This window comes from Jaculus jaculus, chromosome 1 (genome assembly GCF_020740685.1).
Source record: "Jaculus jaculus isolate mJacJac1 chromosome 1, mJacJac1.mat.Y.cur, whole genome shotgun sequence".
Classification (NCBI taxonomy): Eukaryota; Metazoa; Chordata; class Mammalia; order Rodentia; family Dipodidae; genus Jaculus; species Jaculus jaculus.
The window spans coordinates 29,488,930-29,510,532 of NC_059102.1; the positions used below are offsets into that span (position 1 = coordinate 29,488,930).

The 21,603-nt window shown below is 40.0% G+C and overlaps 1 protein-coding gene across 1 annotated transcript in view; it reads right to left on the reverse strand.

Annotated features, from left to right (window-relative positions):
- Positions 1 to 21,603, reverse strand: part of Sorcs3 (sortilin related VPS10 domain containing receptor 3) — a 642,016-nt gene that overhangs the window by 174,500 nt on the left and 445,913 nt on the right. Inside the window, exon 6 of the mRNA XM_004659366.2 lies at positions 7,227 to 7,291. Coding sequence (XP_004659423.2) covers positions 7,227 to 7,291 — 65 coding nt within the window. The remainder of the gene's footprint in view (positions 1 to 7,226; positions 7,292 to 21,603) is intronic.

Below are 21,603 nucleotides of genomic sequence, written 5' to 3' on the forward strand. Positions count from 1 at the left end.
GAATCAGAGAACCCAGTGGTTAAGCAGACGGTGGAGCTGGGTGCAAGCTGCGAAAGTGAGGGGGAAAACTAGCCAAGGATTTTGAATTTCATGAACATGGGCTTTATGATTTAATAATTTCACTGTTGCTTTTATGTCTAAGTTGCATTGGTCCAATCTTTCCTTGATATACCCATTTTTTTTTTATTTTTCCCCTTTGGAATGAGAATGTTTACTCTGAGCCATTATATTTTTATTTATCTATTTATTAGAGACACAGAGGAGAGAGAGAGAGAGAGAGAGAGAGAATGGGAGCACCAGGGCCTCTAGCCACTGCAAACGAACTCCAGACACATTCACTACCATGTATGTATGGCTTATGTGCTGCCTGGAGAATCAAACCTGGGTCTTTGGGCCTAACAGGCATGCACCTTAACCACTAAGCAAGCCCCCTCTGTGCCATCATATGTTGAAAGAATGTAACACGTTTTAATTTTGTATGGCACACAGTTACTGTCTTGATTCTCAGGTAAGACTTGAGACTTTTGAGTTTGAATGAATGCATTTTTCATCACAAGATGGTGATGAGTATTTGGGGCCACAAGCAGAATGTAGTGCTTTGAATGTAGAATGTTCCCACAACCTCATATATTTAAATAGTTAATCCACAACTAATGACACTATGCAATAATTTTGTGGAACCTTTTGGGGGGTGGATTTTTGCTGGAGGAAGTGTGTCACTGGCACAGGACTTACAGTCCAGCTCCGACAGGTGCACTCAGCTCACTTTCTCCACTTCATCCTTGCTAATGTGGAGATATGATGCTGGGTTTCCTCCTCTTCCTATGTTTTCCCTATGGCATAATGAAACTTCCCCTTGAAACTGTAATTCAAAGTAATCCCTTTCCTTCTATAAACTGCTTCTGGTTAGGTATTCTGTTCCAGAAAGAAGAAAGTAACTGGAAGAATGCATGTGCCTTTTGCAGCTCTCTGTGGGACACATATTGTTGACTGTATCCTGGCCATCTGTGGAATATCCCTAACAGCTCAGTGCAGTGCAATGTTGGTCAAAGTGGAGACCATGGACCAAAGGCATAACCTCAGAGCTTATCATAAATACAGATGATGTGTTTCTTGGTTATCAGATAGAATGTGGACATGTTAAACTTTGAGAAGCTTATGCTGTGGTTCTCAATCCTAAATAAATTCTAGAATCACCAAGGACTACTTTTTAGTATCTTTCCTTTAGAGATTCTTTACTCAGTTAGTTAGGGTAGTATGGGTGTATGTAAATGAACGTGTATGTGCATATGTGTGTGATTGAATTATAGTGTATGTGTATATTCATGCACGAATGTGTATATGCATGAGTATGTGTGTGCTACCCTTCTTCCTTCAACTTTTCTTAGTTTATAACCTACTGCCTCAAAAACACCATCTTTCTTGACTCTAAGAATTAGCAAGGTTCTTCTCTTGATCAAAAATGTCTGACAAATTACCAATGTCTTAAGCATTACTCATAATGTCTTCTATCTGGGTTTTCTATCTGAGTTACTAGTGAAAGTCTCATTTACGACTCATTGTAATGTAAGCCAACTCTCGATGAAAGTGTTCACCAAATTTGGCAGGAGTAATTTCACTACTTTACTTCTCAATTTTTCCAAAAAGTCTACAAGCTCCACAGTAATGGAAATGGAATCATGTTTCCATGCATAAATTTTCAGGGTCAGCCGGGTGTGGTGGCACACGCCTTTAATCCCAGCATTCAGGGGGCAGAGGTAGGAGGATCGCCGTGAGTTCAAGGCCAACCTGAGACTACAGAGTTAATTCCAGGTCAGCCTGGACCAGAGTGAGATCCTACCTCAAAAAACAACAACAACAACAACAAAAATTATTTTCAGGGTCTAGCATATGCACATTTCAAATTAATGCTTACTGGATACAAGAATTAGGTTGATGGATGGATGGATGCAGGGATGAATGGATGGATTTAAAGGGTAGGAAGTGCTACAGAACTGGAAGCCAAGAACTCCAGGTTTTTACCATGAATTTTAACTTTAAGGTTATTTTAAATATGGAGAATTTTTCTCATATAACACTTTTATATCAAATATTTTCTATACACTAGAAATCACTTATATAGCCTCCATCATTACATACCTGTAATAATACACAATCATAAAACTGGAGTTACACAACATATAATTTTTTATATTTTTATTTGTATATTGATTTGCAAGAAGATGTGAGAGAAAAAGAAAAAATGTATGCGCCAGTGCCTCCAGCCCTGCAAATGAATTCCAGATGCATGCTCCACTTGGTGCATTTGACTTTATGTGGGTAATGGGGAATCAAACCATATTAGTCTTTGCAGGTTAGCACCTTAACCACTGAGCTCTTTCTCCAGCCCACAACATACCACTTTTAAAAATAGTTTATTTCACTCTTTTTCATGGAAGGACCAAAGCTTACCAGTTCATCCATCATTGAGGGATGATTAAATGTTTCCAATTTAGGTTGATCATTAAAAGTCTGCTATCAGTATCTGCAATAGACAGGCTTTAGGGTGAATATAAATTTATATTTATCTACATTAAACATGTACAAATGGGGTTTGAGTAATAAAAGGTCTGCAAATTTATGAGAAATTGACAAAAATATTTCTCTAGAATGACTGTATAAATTTGCATTCCCCCCAACAATATATGAGAATTCTTTACCTCATATCCTACCAATATCTGGTATTAATTTTATTTTAGTAATTCTGATTTATTGGTATGTTGTAATACAGCAGGTGATTTTGAATTATATTCCCCTGCTGTTTAATGGTGTTGAGCATTGTTTTATGTGCTTATTTTTTATCTTTATATTTCTTCTTTGCTAAATGTTATATTCAAAGTTCTGCCAATTTTTTCAAAAAAACTTTTATTTGTTGCTCTGTTTTGAGAGCTCTTTATTCTAGCTACAAATCATCTTTTGGGCATGTAATTTGCAGATACTTTATCTTAATGCCTTACCAGCTCATTTTATAGGCAAACATTTTTTTTTTTTAGATTTTTAAAAACAATTATTTGCAAGAACATACACAAAGGAGAGAGAAAGAGAAAGAGGAAGAGAGAAAGAGAATATAATTGTGCCAGGACCTCTCAACCCTGCAAATGAATGCCAGATGAACGTGCTACTTTGTGCATCCATTTTTATGTGGGAACTGGGAAATTTAACCTGGGATATTAGTCTTTGCAAATAAGTGCCTTTACCCACTGGGTCATCTCTCCAGCCTACATTTTTAATTTTGATAAAGCCAAAGTTTACATTTGTATAGTTCTTAGTATCATATCTATATTGAGGTATTTTGTACAAAGTTTATGAAGATTTTCTCATTGCTTTTCTTCTGAACATATTTTAATCTTATGTTTTACATGCACACCTAGGATTTATTTGACTTAAATTTTGGGTAAATTATAAGTAACAGATTGAAGGCAATTTTCCCAAGAATGCAGCCTAATCATCCCAACACCACTTAATAAACTTCTCCACTGAACCAGCTATATGCTATAACTGCATTAAGCTTATTCATTAATCCTAGACACTAGTTACTATTGTAAATTCCAAAGGTTTTCTACATAAACTTTCATATCAATTGGAAGACTTCATTGGATTTTTCCTTTATAATCTATGTGAATTATATTTCACTTTTCTTATTTAATTATAGAAGCAAGGACTTTGAGCATGACATTAAACTGAAGTGGTGACTATTCCTGACTTTTTAAATAATACTCATTATCTTATCAATAAGTAAGATGCTAATTGTAGATGTCCTTTATCAGAAATTTCCTTCTATCCCTGGTTTGTTAAGAAGGGATTTTTTTTTGGTTTTGTTTTTAACTATTTCATTATTTATTTATTTATTTACTTATTTATTTCACAGAGAGAAAGAGGCAGAGAAAGGGAGAGAGGAAGAGTATGGGCAGCCAGGGCCTCCAGCCACTGCAAATGAACTCCAGATGCATGTGCCACGTATGCATCTGGCATACGTGGGTCCTGGGGAATCAAACCTGGGTCCTTTGGCTTTGCAGGCAAGTGCCTTAACCACTAATCCATTCCTCCAAGCCATTTGTTAAGAAAGCCATCATTCTTCCCCTGTCAATAAACTAGCTATATGAATTTGGACAATTTGAATTTAAGCTACCATATCAGAATAAATTATATATATACATACATATGTAGTGCATATCATGACTTTAATAAAGGATAGAGATGCTGTGCACGTAGTGAGTGCATGAGTGTAAAAAGGTATCCATTGCATACCCCAAAGGGAAGGTAGAATGCATTTCATTAGAACATATGAAACATTAGTTAATGCTATTTTTCTATTTTGCCCTCCCTAAATATACCCAACACAGTGGGTTAAAGGAAGGTTCTTTGAAATATTAAAAAATGCATTTTAAAAATCTATAAAATGGACCAAAACAAACATGTACTAAACTTTAACCTTAAGAGAAATACATGATGTTTTTATTTTCTGAAATATTTTTGCTTGATTTCTTTTATCCAATTCTTGCATTCTAGCTACAGATCTGCGAGTGACCTATGTGCTTTGCATTTTCAATCTCATACAATTTAATAAGAGTCCTATACTGCAGGAAATATTGCAATTTTGATCAGAATCCTTGAACTTTCAGAAAATATATTTAATATTAATATAAGAAACTGCTTTAAGAAGTAAAAATAAAGAAGCTTCCCAGGAGTATAAAAATATGTGTCATGGGCTGGAGAGATGGCTTATTGGTTAAGCACTTGCCTGTGAAGCCTAAGGACCCAGGTTTGAGGCGCAATTCCCCAGGACCCACATTAGCCAGATGCATAAGGGGGTGCATATGTCTGGAGTTCATTTGCAGTACCCGGAGGCCCTGGTGCACCCATTGTCTTTCTCTCTCTCTTTCTCTCTCTGCCTCTTACTCTCTCTCTGTAGCTCTCAAATAATAAAGAAAAATAAACAAAAATTTATAAAGAAAAATACATGTCTTTAGCCTGGACTGGGGGATTTGAGAATGCATAGTCATAGGATTTCAGAAAGGATCCGTTGAGTAAGGAAAGTGTAGTAGATATGCACTGTAGAATTGTTTTCATCCATAAGAAGAATGGAGTTATGTTGTCTGCAAGAAAATAGAATGCAATTGGAGACAATCATTAAGCAAATTAAAGTCAGCCTCAGGAAGACAAATTTCATGTTTTGTCTCATTTGTGGTTCCCAGAATATATATATATATATATATATATATATATATATATATATATATATATATATATATTTTCACATAAAGTAATGTATGTATATGTTAAATGAAAACCAGAAGTGAAACTGACTGAGGAAACAGAGGAGATTAACAGGAGGAGGAGGGACAAGAAAAAGTGTGGGGAAAACTGGGTTGGGGGAATATGCTCAATATATAGTAAGTGTCTGCAAGGAAATTTTAAGTATGAAGAGCAGAGGGACTTCAACACTAGGTAGGTTAGTAGTCAGAGCATCCTGTAAAGTTTCCTCTAACTCTGAAGTGCAAAGGCTTCCATAAAAATACATGACCTCAAAAGGTTGCCACAAAAACAAAGCTATGGGAGGGGTCTGAAAATGGGCCTGTGAGTCATTTTTCAAGATCAGCTCTCTGTTCTCCTCTTGATATGTTCATGGCCTCTTCCAACCCTTACAGCATCTCTTGCTTCTGGCTACCTGCTCAGTTGCAAAGGTTTGATCATAACCCTGAAATCCAGGCTTGGTCATCCTAGTGATCAATGACTGTAAGTATGTGCCAATATCTTCTTAAATGTCAAAGAACCAATGTATTGAAGAGCACTGTGCCACATGCTTGTTTGCCTCTGACATTATACTTAAGAAAGAAGGAAGAGCGATACAGAGAACTAGAGAAGAGACAGAGAAACAAAAAGAAATGCAGGAGGGAGGGGGAGAGAGGAAAGAGGAAGTTATGAGAAAGTGAGGGACATAGGCAGAGTTCCAGGCATATATTAACAAATGCTGATTGCCTGTAGCTCTTTTTAATCAAGAAAAATAAAGTAAACAGAACATACTCTCTGAAATGTGTTTTTGGAAGGCAACTGTGGTTGGCCTCACATATTTGCCCACACACAGTTGGACTTAATGCGTTTTGAATGATGAAGCAGGTCAGGATGGGATCAACTTACACAATCTGTACGTTTTATAGGTTCTATAAATCCTCTTCTATTTGAGTCACCTGGGATTCTCTTTTGTGAACAGGGTAAAGAAGATACTTTCAGATCTCAGAAGACGTTACAAACCAGAGAAGTCAGGGTTCATTATTCAGTTCGACTTACTGCAAGAGGGCAGCAGAGACCTGGACCCCAACTTTCAGGCAGCTACTTGTTCCACTGTTTTTCTCGGTTCCCCCTATTAGATTGTTTGGTCCTACTCTGAAACTACAAGATAATATAACAGTACTTTATGTAATCTCCACTAATTATACTGTTGTATAGCATTATCTAAGTTGACTCTATACTTTTTTGGGTAGTGAAGAGCTCTATAAGTATGATCACTTCTTGGAAGAGTTAAATGTTAGGTTGGTGTGAAATGATGCTCTTATCAAATTCTTATGAGATATAAACAGCCACACAGGGTACAAAGGAGGTTGGACATTTGAAACCTTGCGGCCCCAGTTCTATAACATAGTCCCTTGTCTGCGGGAAGAATATAGGACTTGCTCACCACTATCTCCCAGGTCAAAAACAGTGCCTTAGACATAGTAGATAGACCATCTCTAAATACATGTCAAATGGATGAACAACACTTTCACAAATAACTGTCCTGTTACTTTGTCTGCGAAGTCTGAACACAGAAAAGGTTCATTTGTTAAAGCAAGCAGCCCCTGCCATTCTCCATGTGAATGTAAAATACCTTGATGAGCTATGGGTGCCCGTATTCAAATTACACTGAAGATGCTAAGGAAATTACTAACAGGAGCCTCAAAATTCATCACATTAACTCACATCCCCAGAAAATTCATTCCTGAGGGTTTATTTCAATGAAATGTCTCCCCTGGGATGGGAAGTATCTCCCCCCACCACCCCCTCCGCCCCAGTCTGGGAAATAAGGATGAATATGGCAGTAATGGAGCTCAGGGCATTTCATCTTCCCAAGCCATTAAAATGCAAATGGGGGAGGAGCGGGACCACAGGCACATCTCTCTGGGCCTAGCCAGTGTTGCTGTAGCACTTACATCCATCGGCAGTCCGCACCTCCATGTGTACCAGGTCCGCCTCCTTATCCAATCCAGACACAGACCTGAGGAAGGAAGGGGAGATAGGCACAGTAAGGACAGAGACAACACACAGCAAAGTGGGAATCACTTGGGATGTCACTCAGAAGTCTGATCAATCCTGTGGGACTATCCCCATATGCTGGGAACATACAGAGGACAGCCTTTGTTTAATGCTTTATTTCTTTATTCATGGGGGGGGGAGGGCAGATAGAGGGAGAGAGAGAATAAATGGGCATGGCAGGACCTCTAGCCTTTGGAATCCCCAGGAGCGTGTCTGTTCATAGAAATGGTCACCTACAATGTTCCTAACACGAGTCAGAATGCTGTCAATACCACTTGTAAACAGAGTCCATACAGACATAATAATGCTTGGCTAAATCTCTTGTCCTTGGCCCTTCTGCATTACTTTGCACCTTCTAAAGGGTTCCCTTTGCACCACAGTCTTCTGTCTCTTTCGTCTGGACTCTTCCCCCACCCCCCGTTCCCAGAATTGTACCAGGGCCTTAAACATGCCAGGGTACATGGCTGTCTACCACTGAGCTGCACCTCAAACTCTCGACTGCTTATTCTTAACTTGTCCACATTGAGCAGTTTCCTGCCTATTATGTTGATTTCAATGTTTCTCCAACAGCCTAAGATATTATTTACCCTTCCTTCTTCCTTCCATGCAAACAACAACATCTTTGTTGCCATTCAAAATCTGGTGACAAGGACCAAATTCTCCTAGTAATCGGGGGTGAGAAACCTTCAAGTCCCTGGCAAAAAGCTACAAGAATAAAAACTGAGAATACCTACAAATAATCCTTGTAGTCCTCTGACCTGCCACAAGGAAAGCGCAGGTATCTGATTCTCATATTAAACATCCAGGCGAGTGCCACACCCAGAAAGCTGGCTACAAATACCACAACCCACACTCAGATGTGCATGTGTTATACAGCACATAAGAATTCTCTCCAGAAAGCTGGAATTCGGGATCCATGGGTTGTGAACATCACAGATGGCATTTCTAATACCAGACACACTGATACTAGACTACCAGACACACTACTGGAGCTGCCAGGGGCTATGTTTTGTCACAGTCTATTGACTCTTATTTTAAATCACCTTAATATTAGTTTTCTGGTTTGCCAGTCCTCAAAAGATAAGGAAAAACAAGTGAGAAATAAAAGTAGATTAATGGTGAGAATCAACAGCTGATACCTAGGTAGCAAGAGAAATTGAAAAAAAGAAGAAGGAGGAGGAGGAGGGGGGGGGAGAAAGAACATGAAAAACAGACCTAAGAACCCAAAACCCAATCTCCACATCATAAATCCTTATCATCTCAACAGTGCTTGTGCATTACCATATTATAGCACAGTTTAGTGTCTGACATCTAGAAGAGGACAGAAGACATTGGGGAAAGGAAGCAAAGATCAAAGTGTTGGGTTCTCTGTTTATGAAACCAAGGCTGCAAGTGGTATAGTTTAGAGAAGGCTACATGATTTTTCCCTATTATACCTTTAAAAGATCAATCTAAAATGTTGACTTATAAATAATTCTTCATCTGAAGAATTTAAATTAATGAAAAATTACTTGATTGGGTTATTTTCCTCACTGGTTACCATCTTCTGGTTTTGTTTTGTTTTTTTTTTTTCTTTACCTCATTGTATCCTAACAGCAAACCTCTAATGTAAATACATAAGGCATCATTATTAATGTTTCTCCATAAGAGAATTTTAGGCATGGAGAAGTTTATATTTATCAAAGATTCCCTGCCCTGAAGATGCCCTGTTTCTTTATATGTGAGCTTGTATTCTTAGGACTAGAAGTTTCTCAACTATTTTTCTTTCACTCTGTCCCCATGGGCACCAGCAGGACCTCATGAACACAGCTGGAGCCTTGTGACTAAGTCTGAGAGTGGTCATCAAATACTATGCTCTAATAACAAAGAAATAAAAGTCCTTGTATTTTAAGGAGCTTACAACAAGGTAAATAAACCAATGAGGCAAGTGATAAAACTCCTCTCCCTCCAATTTGCTCACACCTTTTCATCTATCTAAAATCCCACACATCCTCAAGGATGAAATCAAGAATCAAGTCATCCCAGAAGTCTCACCATATCACTACAGTTCACATCAAGTTCTCTCTTTCACATGCTTAGAAAACTCTTCTCGAGGACTGAAGAGATAACTTAGCAGTTAAGGCACTTGCCTGCAAAGCCTAAGGACCCAGGTTTGATTCCCCAGAATCCACATAAGGCAGATGTACAAGGGGGTGCATGTGTCTTGGAGTTCCTTTGCAGTGTCTGGAAGTACTGGCATACCTATTTTATATGCTTCTCTCTCTCACTCTCTTTCCCCAATGAATTAATAAATAAGTAATTAATAATCAAAATCGTTATAAAAGTCATGATCACACATCCTACAGGTACACAAGTTTGGGGCTCATTGAGAGCAGGGGAGCATGGGAGTTGCAATGGGACATTTGTTAAAAGCTCTGAGAAAAAGTGCACATAACAATGATAATACCAGTTGGATTTGAGGGTATCTTCTGCTGGGTTCTTCTCTTAAATTGATCTGGGCTCATGGATTACACAACAGTGTTTTGGTATATTCAGCATACTTTCCTCCTTTCATGTTCCTGTGTGAATCATTTCTATCTGATTCAAACCATACGCTTTGACTACACATGTCAATTTAAGTAGCCCATCCCTGTAAATCCTAAGGATGAACTATGATTCCCACATGGCCATGTGATTATTTTGGCTAAGGTGATCAAGTTATGCCAAGACAATTTAGTAGAACTCCTCAATATGCCTCCTCCTTTTGGAACAGGGAAGAATGGCTTTTTTTTTTTTTTTTTTTTTTTCATCTCTAGTCTCCAGAAGAATGTTTCAAGCCTAATAGGAAGAATAGGTCTAGAAGTGCCCTGTGGGTAGAAAAAATGAAAAACAACATTGTGACAAAAAGGCAAAAGAAGCAGTATGAGTACAGTGGTCAAGAGAGAAGAGACAAGTGGGGTGTGGTGGTGCACACCTTTAATCCCAGCACTCGGGAGGCAGAGGTAGGAGGATTGCCATGAGTTCAAGGCCACCCTCAGACTACATAGTGAATTCCAGGTCAGCCTGGACCATAGTGAGACCCTACCTTGAAAAACAAAAAGAAAGAAAGAAGAGATAGTTGATTTAGAAAAAGTAAGAAAGGCAAACACAAAGATACATAAAGAGATATAAAGAGTGTGTACACATGTGTATATCTACATAGAAACACAGAACCCAAGAGATTCACCCAAATGGGAATGATGGAAAGATGCACAACTAAATTCCTATCTGAATCCATTCGTTTTCTAATCTGCTCACACACACAAGGCCATAGGCTGCCTTTGCTTATGAGAATTACGTTACTTTGCTTACACCATTGATTACATGTAGAATGACTTAATATGCAGCCTATTAGGCACTGAGCCTCCTAAAGGCAGGAGCCTTGATTATTCTTTTTCCAATCTCTCCTCTCTCTCTCTCCTCTCTTCTCTTACCTCCTATCATTTTCTGTCTCATTTTTTCCCCATTCCTCCCTCCTTCCCTCCTTTCCTTTCTTCTTTCCTTCTTATTTCCTTCCAGGGTTTCACTATCTAGCCTAAATGTCCCTGGAACTCACAATCTTCCTGGGAGGACAGATGTACACCATCATACTCAACCTTCTTAATATCCACAATTCACAGCTCATAACTAAATATACCTTTGGGTTAAATGACAGGGGTAAGAGATTTCAAAGCTGCTCTGTCTGTGGGTCCACAGGGGAGGTTGATGTGCTGGCCAGAGGTGTAACAAGATTACTTAGGTACTGGAGGGAAGGAAAATCCACTTTACCGCCACTTGAGCTATGGCCCACGAGCTGACCTAGAAGCACCAAGTGCCACTGCCCACATTATACAGACCTGGCAGCATTAGTTTTGGGGTTCACAACTTAGCACTTTTGACATTTTTGACTAATTAATTCTGTGTTGTGGGAGTTGTGCTCTGCATTGCAAAACATTCCACAAACATTCCTGGCCTTCACCAGCAGCCTTTCAATTGTGACAACCAAACATGTCTCTAGACATTATGGACTATCTCCTGGTGGGAGACAAAAGTCACAGCTCCCAGGAGGGATCGCAAGACACATTTAATTGTCACCTCGACTTCATGTTCATTCTGCTAACAAGAAGTAAAATTAGGCACTGGGGATCTGCACTTCTTACCTGATGAAAACACTAATTCTAATGATAAGAAGTGCAAGAACTGCTGTTATTCTGGGCTGTACCCTCTCACCAGGAAACCACCTGACATTCATCGAATGGAATCAATCAAGTCCATAAATCTTAAAGTTCTGCAAACTCAGTGTAAGATACAAGCACACAAACACACCAAGCAAAGAAATACAAGATGTAAGTATTTCATACAGTTTGTTGCGGGGCAGGGGAGGGCAGAAGTTGTAAGAGATGTGTATGTGGAACTGTTTGGGGACATGCATTGAATAATGATGACAAATGCTAATGGATATTGAGAACATCTTGCATCAGATACTGTGCTTAGTATTTGGAAGCATTATCTTAATTAATCCTCAAAATGACTTTGTCAGGAATGTTCTATCCATCTCATTTTGCTTCTTGGTAAAAAGGGGATAATAAGAGAGATTAAGTAATATGCCTAAAGCTACATGATAATAACTATTCACAGACACTCACAGCACACCATGTGTCAGGCACTATTTTACACAGAAATGTTGATTGCATTTAAACCTCACATCACCTCTGTGAGCCAGAGCTGAGAATCAATCTCTTCTGCCTGAAAAGGGCACACTCAGGCATTGAGAGCTAAAGCAACTTGCCTGAAGTCATGTAGCTAGGAAGCAGCAAAAGCAGGACTGGAACCTGGCAAGTGGCTTTGAGCCAGGGGTTTAACTTCTTCCAAAGCTGTTGCACCTATCCTGAGGGAAATGTAACCGTCTCTGCAAGTCAAGTTCAGTACAACTTACTCCACATCCAAATCTGCGTGACATGGTAGATGCAAGCATAAGGATTCATTCTCAACACTGCAGAACCTTTAGGTTCAGTGCTCTGCCAAATGGGAGGCACTGCTTGATGACAACCAGTAAGAAAGTGATGTTGAAAATAGTACAAGGGGATTGGGTCAGTAGTGAGTACAGATATGTGCAGAGAAAGATATATTTGAGGGTTAAAGCACATAGATTCATTCACAACGATGCAGGACAGTTTTGTTCTGGACTATGCCATCTTGGAGGAGCTCATTGATGACAACCAAAAAGAAAGTGATGTTGAGAAAAGGAAAAGCAGGTCCATAGTGGGTGGAGACCTTTGCAGAGAAAGATATGGTTGAGGAAAAGGAATTAGGAAAAGGGCTAGCTGGATTTGAGATCTGTGAGGACGAAGGGCATGTGACAGACAAGAGAAGCTGTGACAACATCTAGGGCAGCGGGAAGGTGATGAGAGGCAGCCTGTGCAGACATGCCAAGCAGGTGAGTAACTGACCCCCACACCTCAACCATCCATGCATTCAAGTTCTTTCTCCTTCTCATAACTGTCAGGACAGAGCAGACAGTGGGCCATGGCCAGAACCATGGACAGACAATATTCAGTTTGTCAATGTTTGACACTTTGTGACAAAATGTCTAAGAAAAGAAGCTTAAGGGAGGAAAGGTTTATGTTGGCTCGTTGGCTGATCCATTGCTCAAAGCCCGCGATGACACAGTGCACCGTGCTGGAGACGGATGGCACAGCAGAGTGGAACAGACCAGCTTAACTCAGAGGCTGAGAAACAAACAGGAAATACCTGAGGGCAGGCTACACCCTGCCACAGAACACCCACCATGACCTTCTTTCTGCAACTATGCTTCATCTCTCGAGAGTCCATTCTTCTCTGAATTCATCAGTGGATGGTGGTTCATGCAGTCACCCCTCAGGAGCCCATCAGCTGACAACCAAGCTTCATCAGTGGATGGTGGTCCATCCAATCACCTCCCAGAAGCCTACCAGCTGGGGAACCGAGCCTACAGAAGACTTATTCAGTGTGATTCTAAATCATCTTCTTTTTTCCCTCTTTTAGATGTGATCCTTGACTTCAGGGGCCATTATTGGATAATACGTTGAGGTATTCAATCACAGTATTTGTTATCTAGTAGATCATCAATAAATATTTGTTGAACAAATGACGAAAACACTTTCACTTGGTCAGACATCCCTCATTTAGAACTCTTGGGTCTCAAAATAAACTCTTATTGTATGTCCAAAGTATGTCTCACTATCGTTCTTGTGATCCAGGAAGGTTTTTCTTTCTTTTTTTTTTTTTTTTTTTGTGGACTGTGCCTTATGCTGAAAAAGTGATGATTGAAAAGAAAAAACAATCTATGCAGAGTTGAATAATGTGTGAAGTGAGTTTCCTCTTGGGAGTATTTATTGTCATTAATGAGCCCAATAATAGCATCAACGATCATGTGAAACTCTGGAGAAGAAAGACAATGATTATTCTTCAAAACTGGAAGCCCTTCCAACTCTGCACAAAGACCAACGAAAAAGGGTAAAAAGGGAATAGGGAGCCACAGCCAAACCTCCAGGGAAGATGCAAAAATCAGCCCCTTGAGCCACAAACTCACACGTTACTGAGAGAAGCACGGGAGAAAGTCAAATGGCTGCAAGCTTCTTTTCAGCAATGGCAATCTGTGTGAGAGCAGTCTTCTAGTCCTATCCTGTAAAGTGGGTCAGACAGGAGTTTCTCAGGATCCATCAGAGCACACATAGACAAGACAGTCCTCGGGAGAACTCGATGCAGCAAGCTTGGAAACATCACAATCACATCCAAACCTTTCATTTCACAGATCAGAACACAGCCTTTGCAAACACCCAGAGAGTCACAGCCAGTGTGTGTCAAGTGGCCCTAGAATCCAAATGCAACTTCAGTCCCAGCCTCTTCATAATACACTTGGCTGTCATGGGGAGCAGCAGGGTCAAGTCCTGTGCATTTTTCTCCCTGTGTGGGTATGAATTCCAGAACAGAAACTTCCCTAAATATAGAAGAACTGGATATTTGGAGAGACAACTGAAGGGAAAGATTTATTGATAAGGTGAGAGTACAAATGCTTTGCCAACTGATTAGACATTTAAATTATAAAATAATTTTATGAATACTATTGCAACTGACACATTATAATTACATATACGAGTAGAATTCAATGTAATGATTTGATATATGCATGCAATGTGTAATGATTTAAATCAAGTAATTAGCAAATCTACCATTGCATCAAGTTTGTGCTATGATAAGACACTTGAAATATACTCATTGTTATTCTACAATATATGATATTAAGGAGTACTGTAACTGTTGTACATCTATTTCTCCTCTCCTAATCACAACATAGCCTCTTCCATTCTGTGACTTTGCTCAGTGCTGTCTCCACTAAGCCAAACATTCTAGTCTAAACTGTGTGGTCCCTCTTACTGAGTAGCTCTATGTCTCCCTCCCAAGAAATCCCCTAACCCTGAAATATGAGGAGTTATGGGAACTACTTAAACTAGTAAATACAAATATATTTGTTTTACCCTCAGAATTCCTGGTTAGTTGATCTGATTCTGATTTTAGCAGAAATTGAATCTACTTGTATTCCTAGCATTAAAACAGGGATGCTGGTATATATGATTTTTAGACTCAGAAGGTCTGGATAGCAACCAGGAATCTTCATTCTGAGGAAATACACAGATGACACAAAGATGATGGACAAGTTTCACCCTTTCAGAACCTTAACTGGTGTCACATTCAGAAAGGTTTTACATGCTCCTGGGAGGTAAGAATGTGTGGAGTTGAGAATCATTGTCAAGTCCAAAACACAACCTTGGACTTAAAAGCTGGTCATTTCCATATCAGTGATGCAGGTCAGTGAACATATTATGCTATTGGCTCCACTGCTTGTTAACTATGGGAAAGTAAGAGGTTTATTCTGCACAATGGGAAGATAATAATAACAATAGTAGCACTCATACTTATTTCATGAGAACTAAGTACGTAAAATACTTAGGAAAAGAAAAGCATGGGCTAATGCTGTGTACTACACAGTATTTACTGTGATACTGTTCATGTTGTCTTTGGTGCAATTAATATGTATTGAATACACTTTAAAATATGTATTCATTTATAAATAGAGAGACAGAGAGAGAGAGAGAGAGAGAGAGAGAGAGAGAGAGAGAATGAGTATGCCAGGGCCTCTAGCCACTGTAAATGAATTCCAGATGCATGTGCCACCATGCACATCTGGCTGACATAGGTACTGGAGAGGGGATTGGAACCTGGATCCTTAGACTTCACAGGCAAGTGTCATAAATGCTAAGCGATATCTCCAGCCCTTGAACACCTTTAATGTGCCAGGACTTTCATACACCTCAATCCTTAATCAAAGTTTAAGATCAGCAAAATATTTCTTCTGTATTTCAAATGAATAAGTGGAGGTTTTTGGGTATCAGTGACAAACTGCCTAGCCATTGATAAAGAGAGAGTAGATATAGAGACTGGATTCAAACATGTGTTTACTATAGTATCAGTTATTGCCATACTTAATGCCATTTTTTCCCTCCTTAGTTACATTCTCTTTAAAGAAAGGCTCTAGATGTGATTTTTTTTTTTTTTACCAATTCTAAGCACCATGTATTGTACTGCATTTATTCAACATCTGTTGAGCAGATGAATACACATTAATAATAATACTACTACTAATAATAATAACCCAGCAGTATTCTTAAGATAAACATTGAAAACAGTTTGGCAATACCCTGAAACATATTTCATTCATTTAGTTAATCTCTAAGCAATTAAGTGAATCAAGTCTTCATTTTATAATACTATGATATTATTTTTCCCTATTTCTCTTCAAAGCAATATTGGGAGTGTCAAACCCAGTCATCTGTGATGCATTTGTGAAAATGTTGGTAGGAAGAAATCATACCTCAGGGATCTCCCACAGCTCCAGTTAACACAACTCTTCCAGTATCACTTGGAGAGCTAACCATCTATATCACAAATACTCCCCTTAACTTGACGAACTGCTTGCTAGTTTTAGATTTGTGGATTTTTAGGTGCAGACTCCCATACCATGTCTGTATGACACAGGTCCCATCGATTTCTGTGTTCAGAAGATCAGGGCTACACCACCATCCAAGCTGGACCCAGGAGCGTCTTTTCTCGGGTGTGGTACTGCTTTGACAGATTATGCTATTTAACATGAGACTTGGAAGCAATTTGTCTTGGAAATGTTGCACAGATAGAAGACAAGAGAAAAGGCAAGCACTATAGCATTCAGGGATAGGGCTGCTCCTGAGGTCTAATTGCATTTATTCTTTTGGATCTTAATAATCTATCCCTTCCCTACTCTCTCTCCCTTCCCTCCTTTTTCTCTGTCTTTCCCTCTCCCTTTCTCTTCTCTCCTTCCTTCCATGTCTTTTTCCCTCTCTTCACTTCTAAAAATATATATTTTTTATTTATTAGAGAGCAAAAGAGAGGGAGGGAGACAGAGAATGAGAATGGGCATACCAGTGCCTCCAGCCACTGATAACAAAGTCATGAATGACACCTTGTGCACCTGGCTTACATGGTTCCTAGGGAGTTGGACCTAGGTCATTAGGTTTTTCAGGCAAGCATCTTAGCTGCTAAGCCATCTCTCCAGTCCCCCTCCCTTCTTTCTTACAGCCACAGACACATTATAACCATAAACCCCATGAAAGGTTTCAGTGTATCTAGGCTCCCTTCCATTGCACTTGCACAGCTGTTGTTCATTCATCTTCTAGTTCACCCACTGAAGGCCCACTGACTGGATCGGGGCTTTCAGATGGCTATTGTAGCACAGAGTGGGTCATAAAATCTAGTTAGTAGATTAAACTCAATTTTTTTAAAATAAAATAGGAGAGTTCAAAAGAGAAAATACCAAACTATAACACATATAATAGGCTAAAGTGTTTTTCATGAACCTTTTGTTTAAGTTACACAAAAAGACAAAGTTTTATATAGGGCTATGAGTGTAGTAATGTAAATCCTACCAGGAAAATGGCTAGGACAAGAAAGAAACTATGTGATTTAATTCAACCAAATACATTTTCAAGTTTTAGATGGTTGGAATCAAATCCAGTGGTAAAGTATTTTCAGGTCAAGCCACACACATCAGGAGGCCACTCACACAGGTTCACCTTGCTGAACCCCAAGGAACCTTAACAGAATCCATATCGCATGTTATAGTTCTCAACTTTAGTCAATGGGATCTCAGGATTATTCTAATGCATTGAAAACCCACAAGAACTTAACTAAAGACAACTTCGCCACCTCCATACTAAGAATGAAACCTCTTACCAAATAGTTACTATGAATGAGTCTATAAGTGATAACACATGGCACATTTGTTACACATATGATGATTAGAGCCTGGCATGGATCCTGGAAAGAGTGCCCTATTACTCATAATGCCATGCTATAGGAAATAGGTCCAAAGACAGCTGAATGCTCACAGGTCAAGGGGAGCTGGGAAGATGGATCAGTCAGTAAAATGCTTGTTGTACAAACAAGAGGACATGAACTTCAATCCAAAGTAAACCCAGTGCTGGGGAGGGAAAGGGGGCATTTCTGGAGCTTTACAAATAACTTGTCTAGCAGTAACACTGAGCTCTGGATTCAGTGAGACACACTGAATTTAAAAACAGAAAGAGAATAATTGATAAAGGCGCCTGTTGTTGACCTCTGGCTCTACATGTAAATGCAAACATTTCTACGCTCACATGTATATATGCACATAGCCCCCACACAATACAAATACATATGTATACCCACCACACATATACACATATATTACACACACATACACACACACACACACACACACACACACACACACACTAAACCAAGTCCATTATGACATTTGCAGAATGGGTACAAATTACAGGATGGCCAGTCTTTGCTTCAAGCCATATGATTTTGGAACTTCTTTCTAATCTTGTGATCTAACTCCTAAACAATCACAAAGTGAAAGACAGAATGAGGAACTAGCCATAGTCTCACAGTCCCTTTCAAGGCATTCTCCTAATGATCATGTCCCAAAGAGTTCCTAACAGGCCCAGCTGTTTTGAGTTTCCATCATCAGATTGAGCCGCACTGGTGATAAAACCTTTAATGCAGGGTGTTTGGTGACATTTAAGATTCCAGTTGTATAAGTAAGGATAAAATGAAGTGATATTTGTGGATGTTAAATGAATGTGCACAGCAAGATTCAAGAACCATGTGAGGCATGCGCAAACAGATAAATGAACACACACACGCACACACACTCACACATGCGCGCGCGCACACACACACACACGCACGTGCTTCAACACCTATTGACTACAACACTAAAAGCATACAATACAAAGTTTTATTGCAATGTCATAGATCAATAAGCTGACAAAAAAAAAACTAGATTCTGGACAATGAACAGCTGTGTGGTTTTGACTATGTTTGAAAATTTCTGAAGAAGTTTTAGAGCTGCAGAGTTGAATGAAAGCAGGGATCATTTCTAGCTCTTTCCCCTGCAGTGTGGTAACTCCACAGCTGAGGAAGAAGGAAGATAATGAACTTCCTGCCTAGTTTGGCAGTCATTATATCCTGATTGTCCTGAGTTTCAGGGGTTCTCCTACTTTTCCTTGTCTTGCTCCTAACCAAGTGACTGTGTATAAGAAGAAAGAGAGAGGCTGAAGAGATGGCTTAGCAGTTAAGCCGCTTGACTGTAAAGCCTAAGAACTGAGGTTGGATTCCCTGGTATCCTTGTAAGCCAGATGCACAAGGTGGCCCATGCATCTGGAGTTTTTTGCCGTGCCTGGAGGCCCTGACACACCTATTCTCCCTCCCTCTCTCTCTCTCTCTCTCCATATATATATATATATATATATATATATATATATATATATATATATGTATGTATGTATGTATGTATATGCCTCTTCCTTTCTCCCTCTCTCCCTCATAAATAAGTACAATCCTTTAAAAAACAGAAGAAGGGGTTCCTGCTGATTGGGATCCTGAGATCTCCCTTACCATCTACAGGCCCTGCCTCAACCAGGAGAGCATTTCCTTAGACATTTGAGTGCTGCAGGGACCTGCCTATATCTGCCCCTCAGTAAGGATGAGAACAGACCAGGACATAGATGGTGGATGAAGAAGCTTCTGGATGAGCAATGATCAAGCAGGAGACATGAGCACCTGGAAGTTGGCAGAGCATAGTCATATCCTTGTCTAATCTCCATAGCCTTGATCTTGAGAGGTAATCATCATTGTTCCCATTCTACAGATGAACTCAAACATGAAGGAAAGTCCCTGAAGATGCCCCAGCATGGTAAGAGAGAGCTACAGCTCACACCTGCCTCTACTGAAAGATCCTTGTCCTCTCAGGACTATGTGCTAACCTGACTGCTCCTCAGATAAGCCACAAGACCACATGTAATTAGACGCAGGATTACGTGGCACCTTCTGGAAGTGCTGTGGGAATTCAGAGAGTTAATTAAAAAGGCAAAGGGCATTAAGGAGACAGCTTGGGAGGGTGGGGAGGGCCGTCTGTAGAAGTTATAAGGAAGAAAGAGCAAGGAACCAGGTGTATTTATAGACTAATAATGTGCAAAAGGGGGAAAATGTGCTGCCTCGGGCAATTCTCATCAAGTTAATGGATGTTGCCAATTACTGTGGTAACATTTTTAATTGTATCTCCGCTCTGAAGAGAATGAAGTCAGAATTTCCCCATCTTCGCCTCAGGACTGTTAGGCACACTCATTGTGCATTGTGGTGCATGATACTAGTATAGACATACCCATCTGGAACCTACATGGACAGACTCCTCACAGCCAGCTCAGGCTCAGACTGGGACTGCAATTGGTCATTAGAGAAAGGGCATCTGATGTGTGTGTGTGTGTGTGTGTGTGTGTGTGTGTGTGTGTGTGTACAGATTGGTGTGCAAGACAGTAGGCCAGTGTATGAGGGAATAGGCTGTAACTACACAGGGACCTCATGAGGAACACAGTAGCCATGGCACCAGCAATAATAACGTAATGGTAACTTCATGTGTGCTTTATTTTATGCCAAGTCATCTTCTGTGATAGCATAATGCAACACAGTGCACAACTTAAACAACTAGGCTCACTATGCATGTGCTACTCACTGGACACCAGGATCCCTGCATCACCATCTAGGCAAGGTGTACATGGTTAAAACACTTCCTTAGTCTAGACCCGGAAAGGATCTGTGTATTGCCCAGATATGCAAAGGTTTTTCGTCTCTGATATCTGACTAGAAGAAACTTATGGAAGCAAAAGATTTTTACTTCAGTTCACAGTTCCAGAGGGTAGAGTCCAGCTGTGGCATGAAAGGCATAGCAGGCCAGAGTGGGACACCATAGTCCTCCCAGCAGACAGAACAAAGAGAAGAGGAAGAGCACAGCTAGACTACAACACCGCACATCCTGCTCCCACTGACCCACTTCCTCCAGCAAGGCCCTGTCTCCTAGTTTCCACAGCTTCCCCAAATAGCACTATCGGCTAGTGTTTAAGTTTTCAAACACACGAGCCTAAGAAGGGGGAGGGAGGCAAGCATTTTACACTTGTACTTCCAGAACTGATGTGTTCAGAATCTTCTAATAACTTATCCTACAATCCTATACTCCCCAGTTTGGAAAGCCACCCCCTCACTTCTAATTCAGTCAGCATCTTCTGCCTTGTCCAGTGTGTCTTTTCATGATGTGGCAACAAAATACAATGGAGTAAAGTACTCAAGAGACATGTGGGTTAAAAATCCCAGCATAGGGCTGGAGAGGTGGCTTAGTGGTTAAGGCACTTTCATGCGAAGCCTAAGGACCTGCGTTCAACTCTGCAGATCTCCTATTAGCCAGCTGCACAAAGGTGAGACAAGCACAAGTCACACGTGCCCACTAGGTGGTGCAAGCACCTGGCGTTCAATTGCAGTGGCTGAGTTCTTGGTGCCCCAATTCTCTCTTCTCTCTCTCTTTTTCTTGCGCGCTCTCTCTCTCTCTAAAAATATAACAAATAAAAAATCCCAGCACCATCACTAATAGCTACATACCCTTCACAAACTCTGCCCTCTCTGGGAGTTAATATAGTCTTCTCCTAAGTGCAAGTCACAGCTTAAGAAGTACCTGATATAGGCCAGTCATTAATATCTTTGGTCTTCCCGAAGGATCATCAGTTCTCCAACCCCATTACTATCATGCATCCTTCAACCTATTCTGTCTGCATAGTCACTTATACACATAACACATTGCTTGGCTAAGGGATAAAAAGACAAAAATCA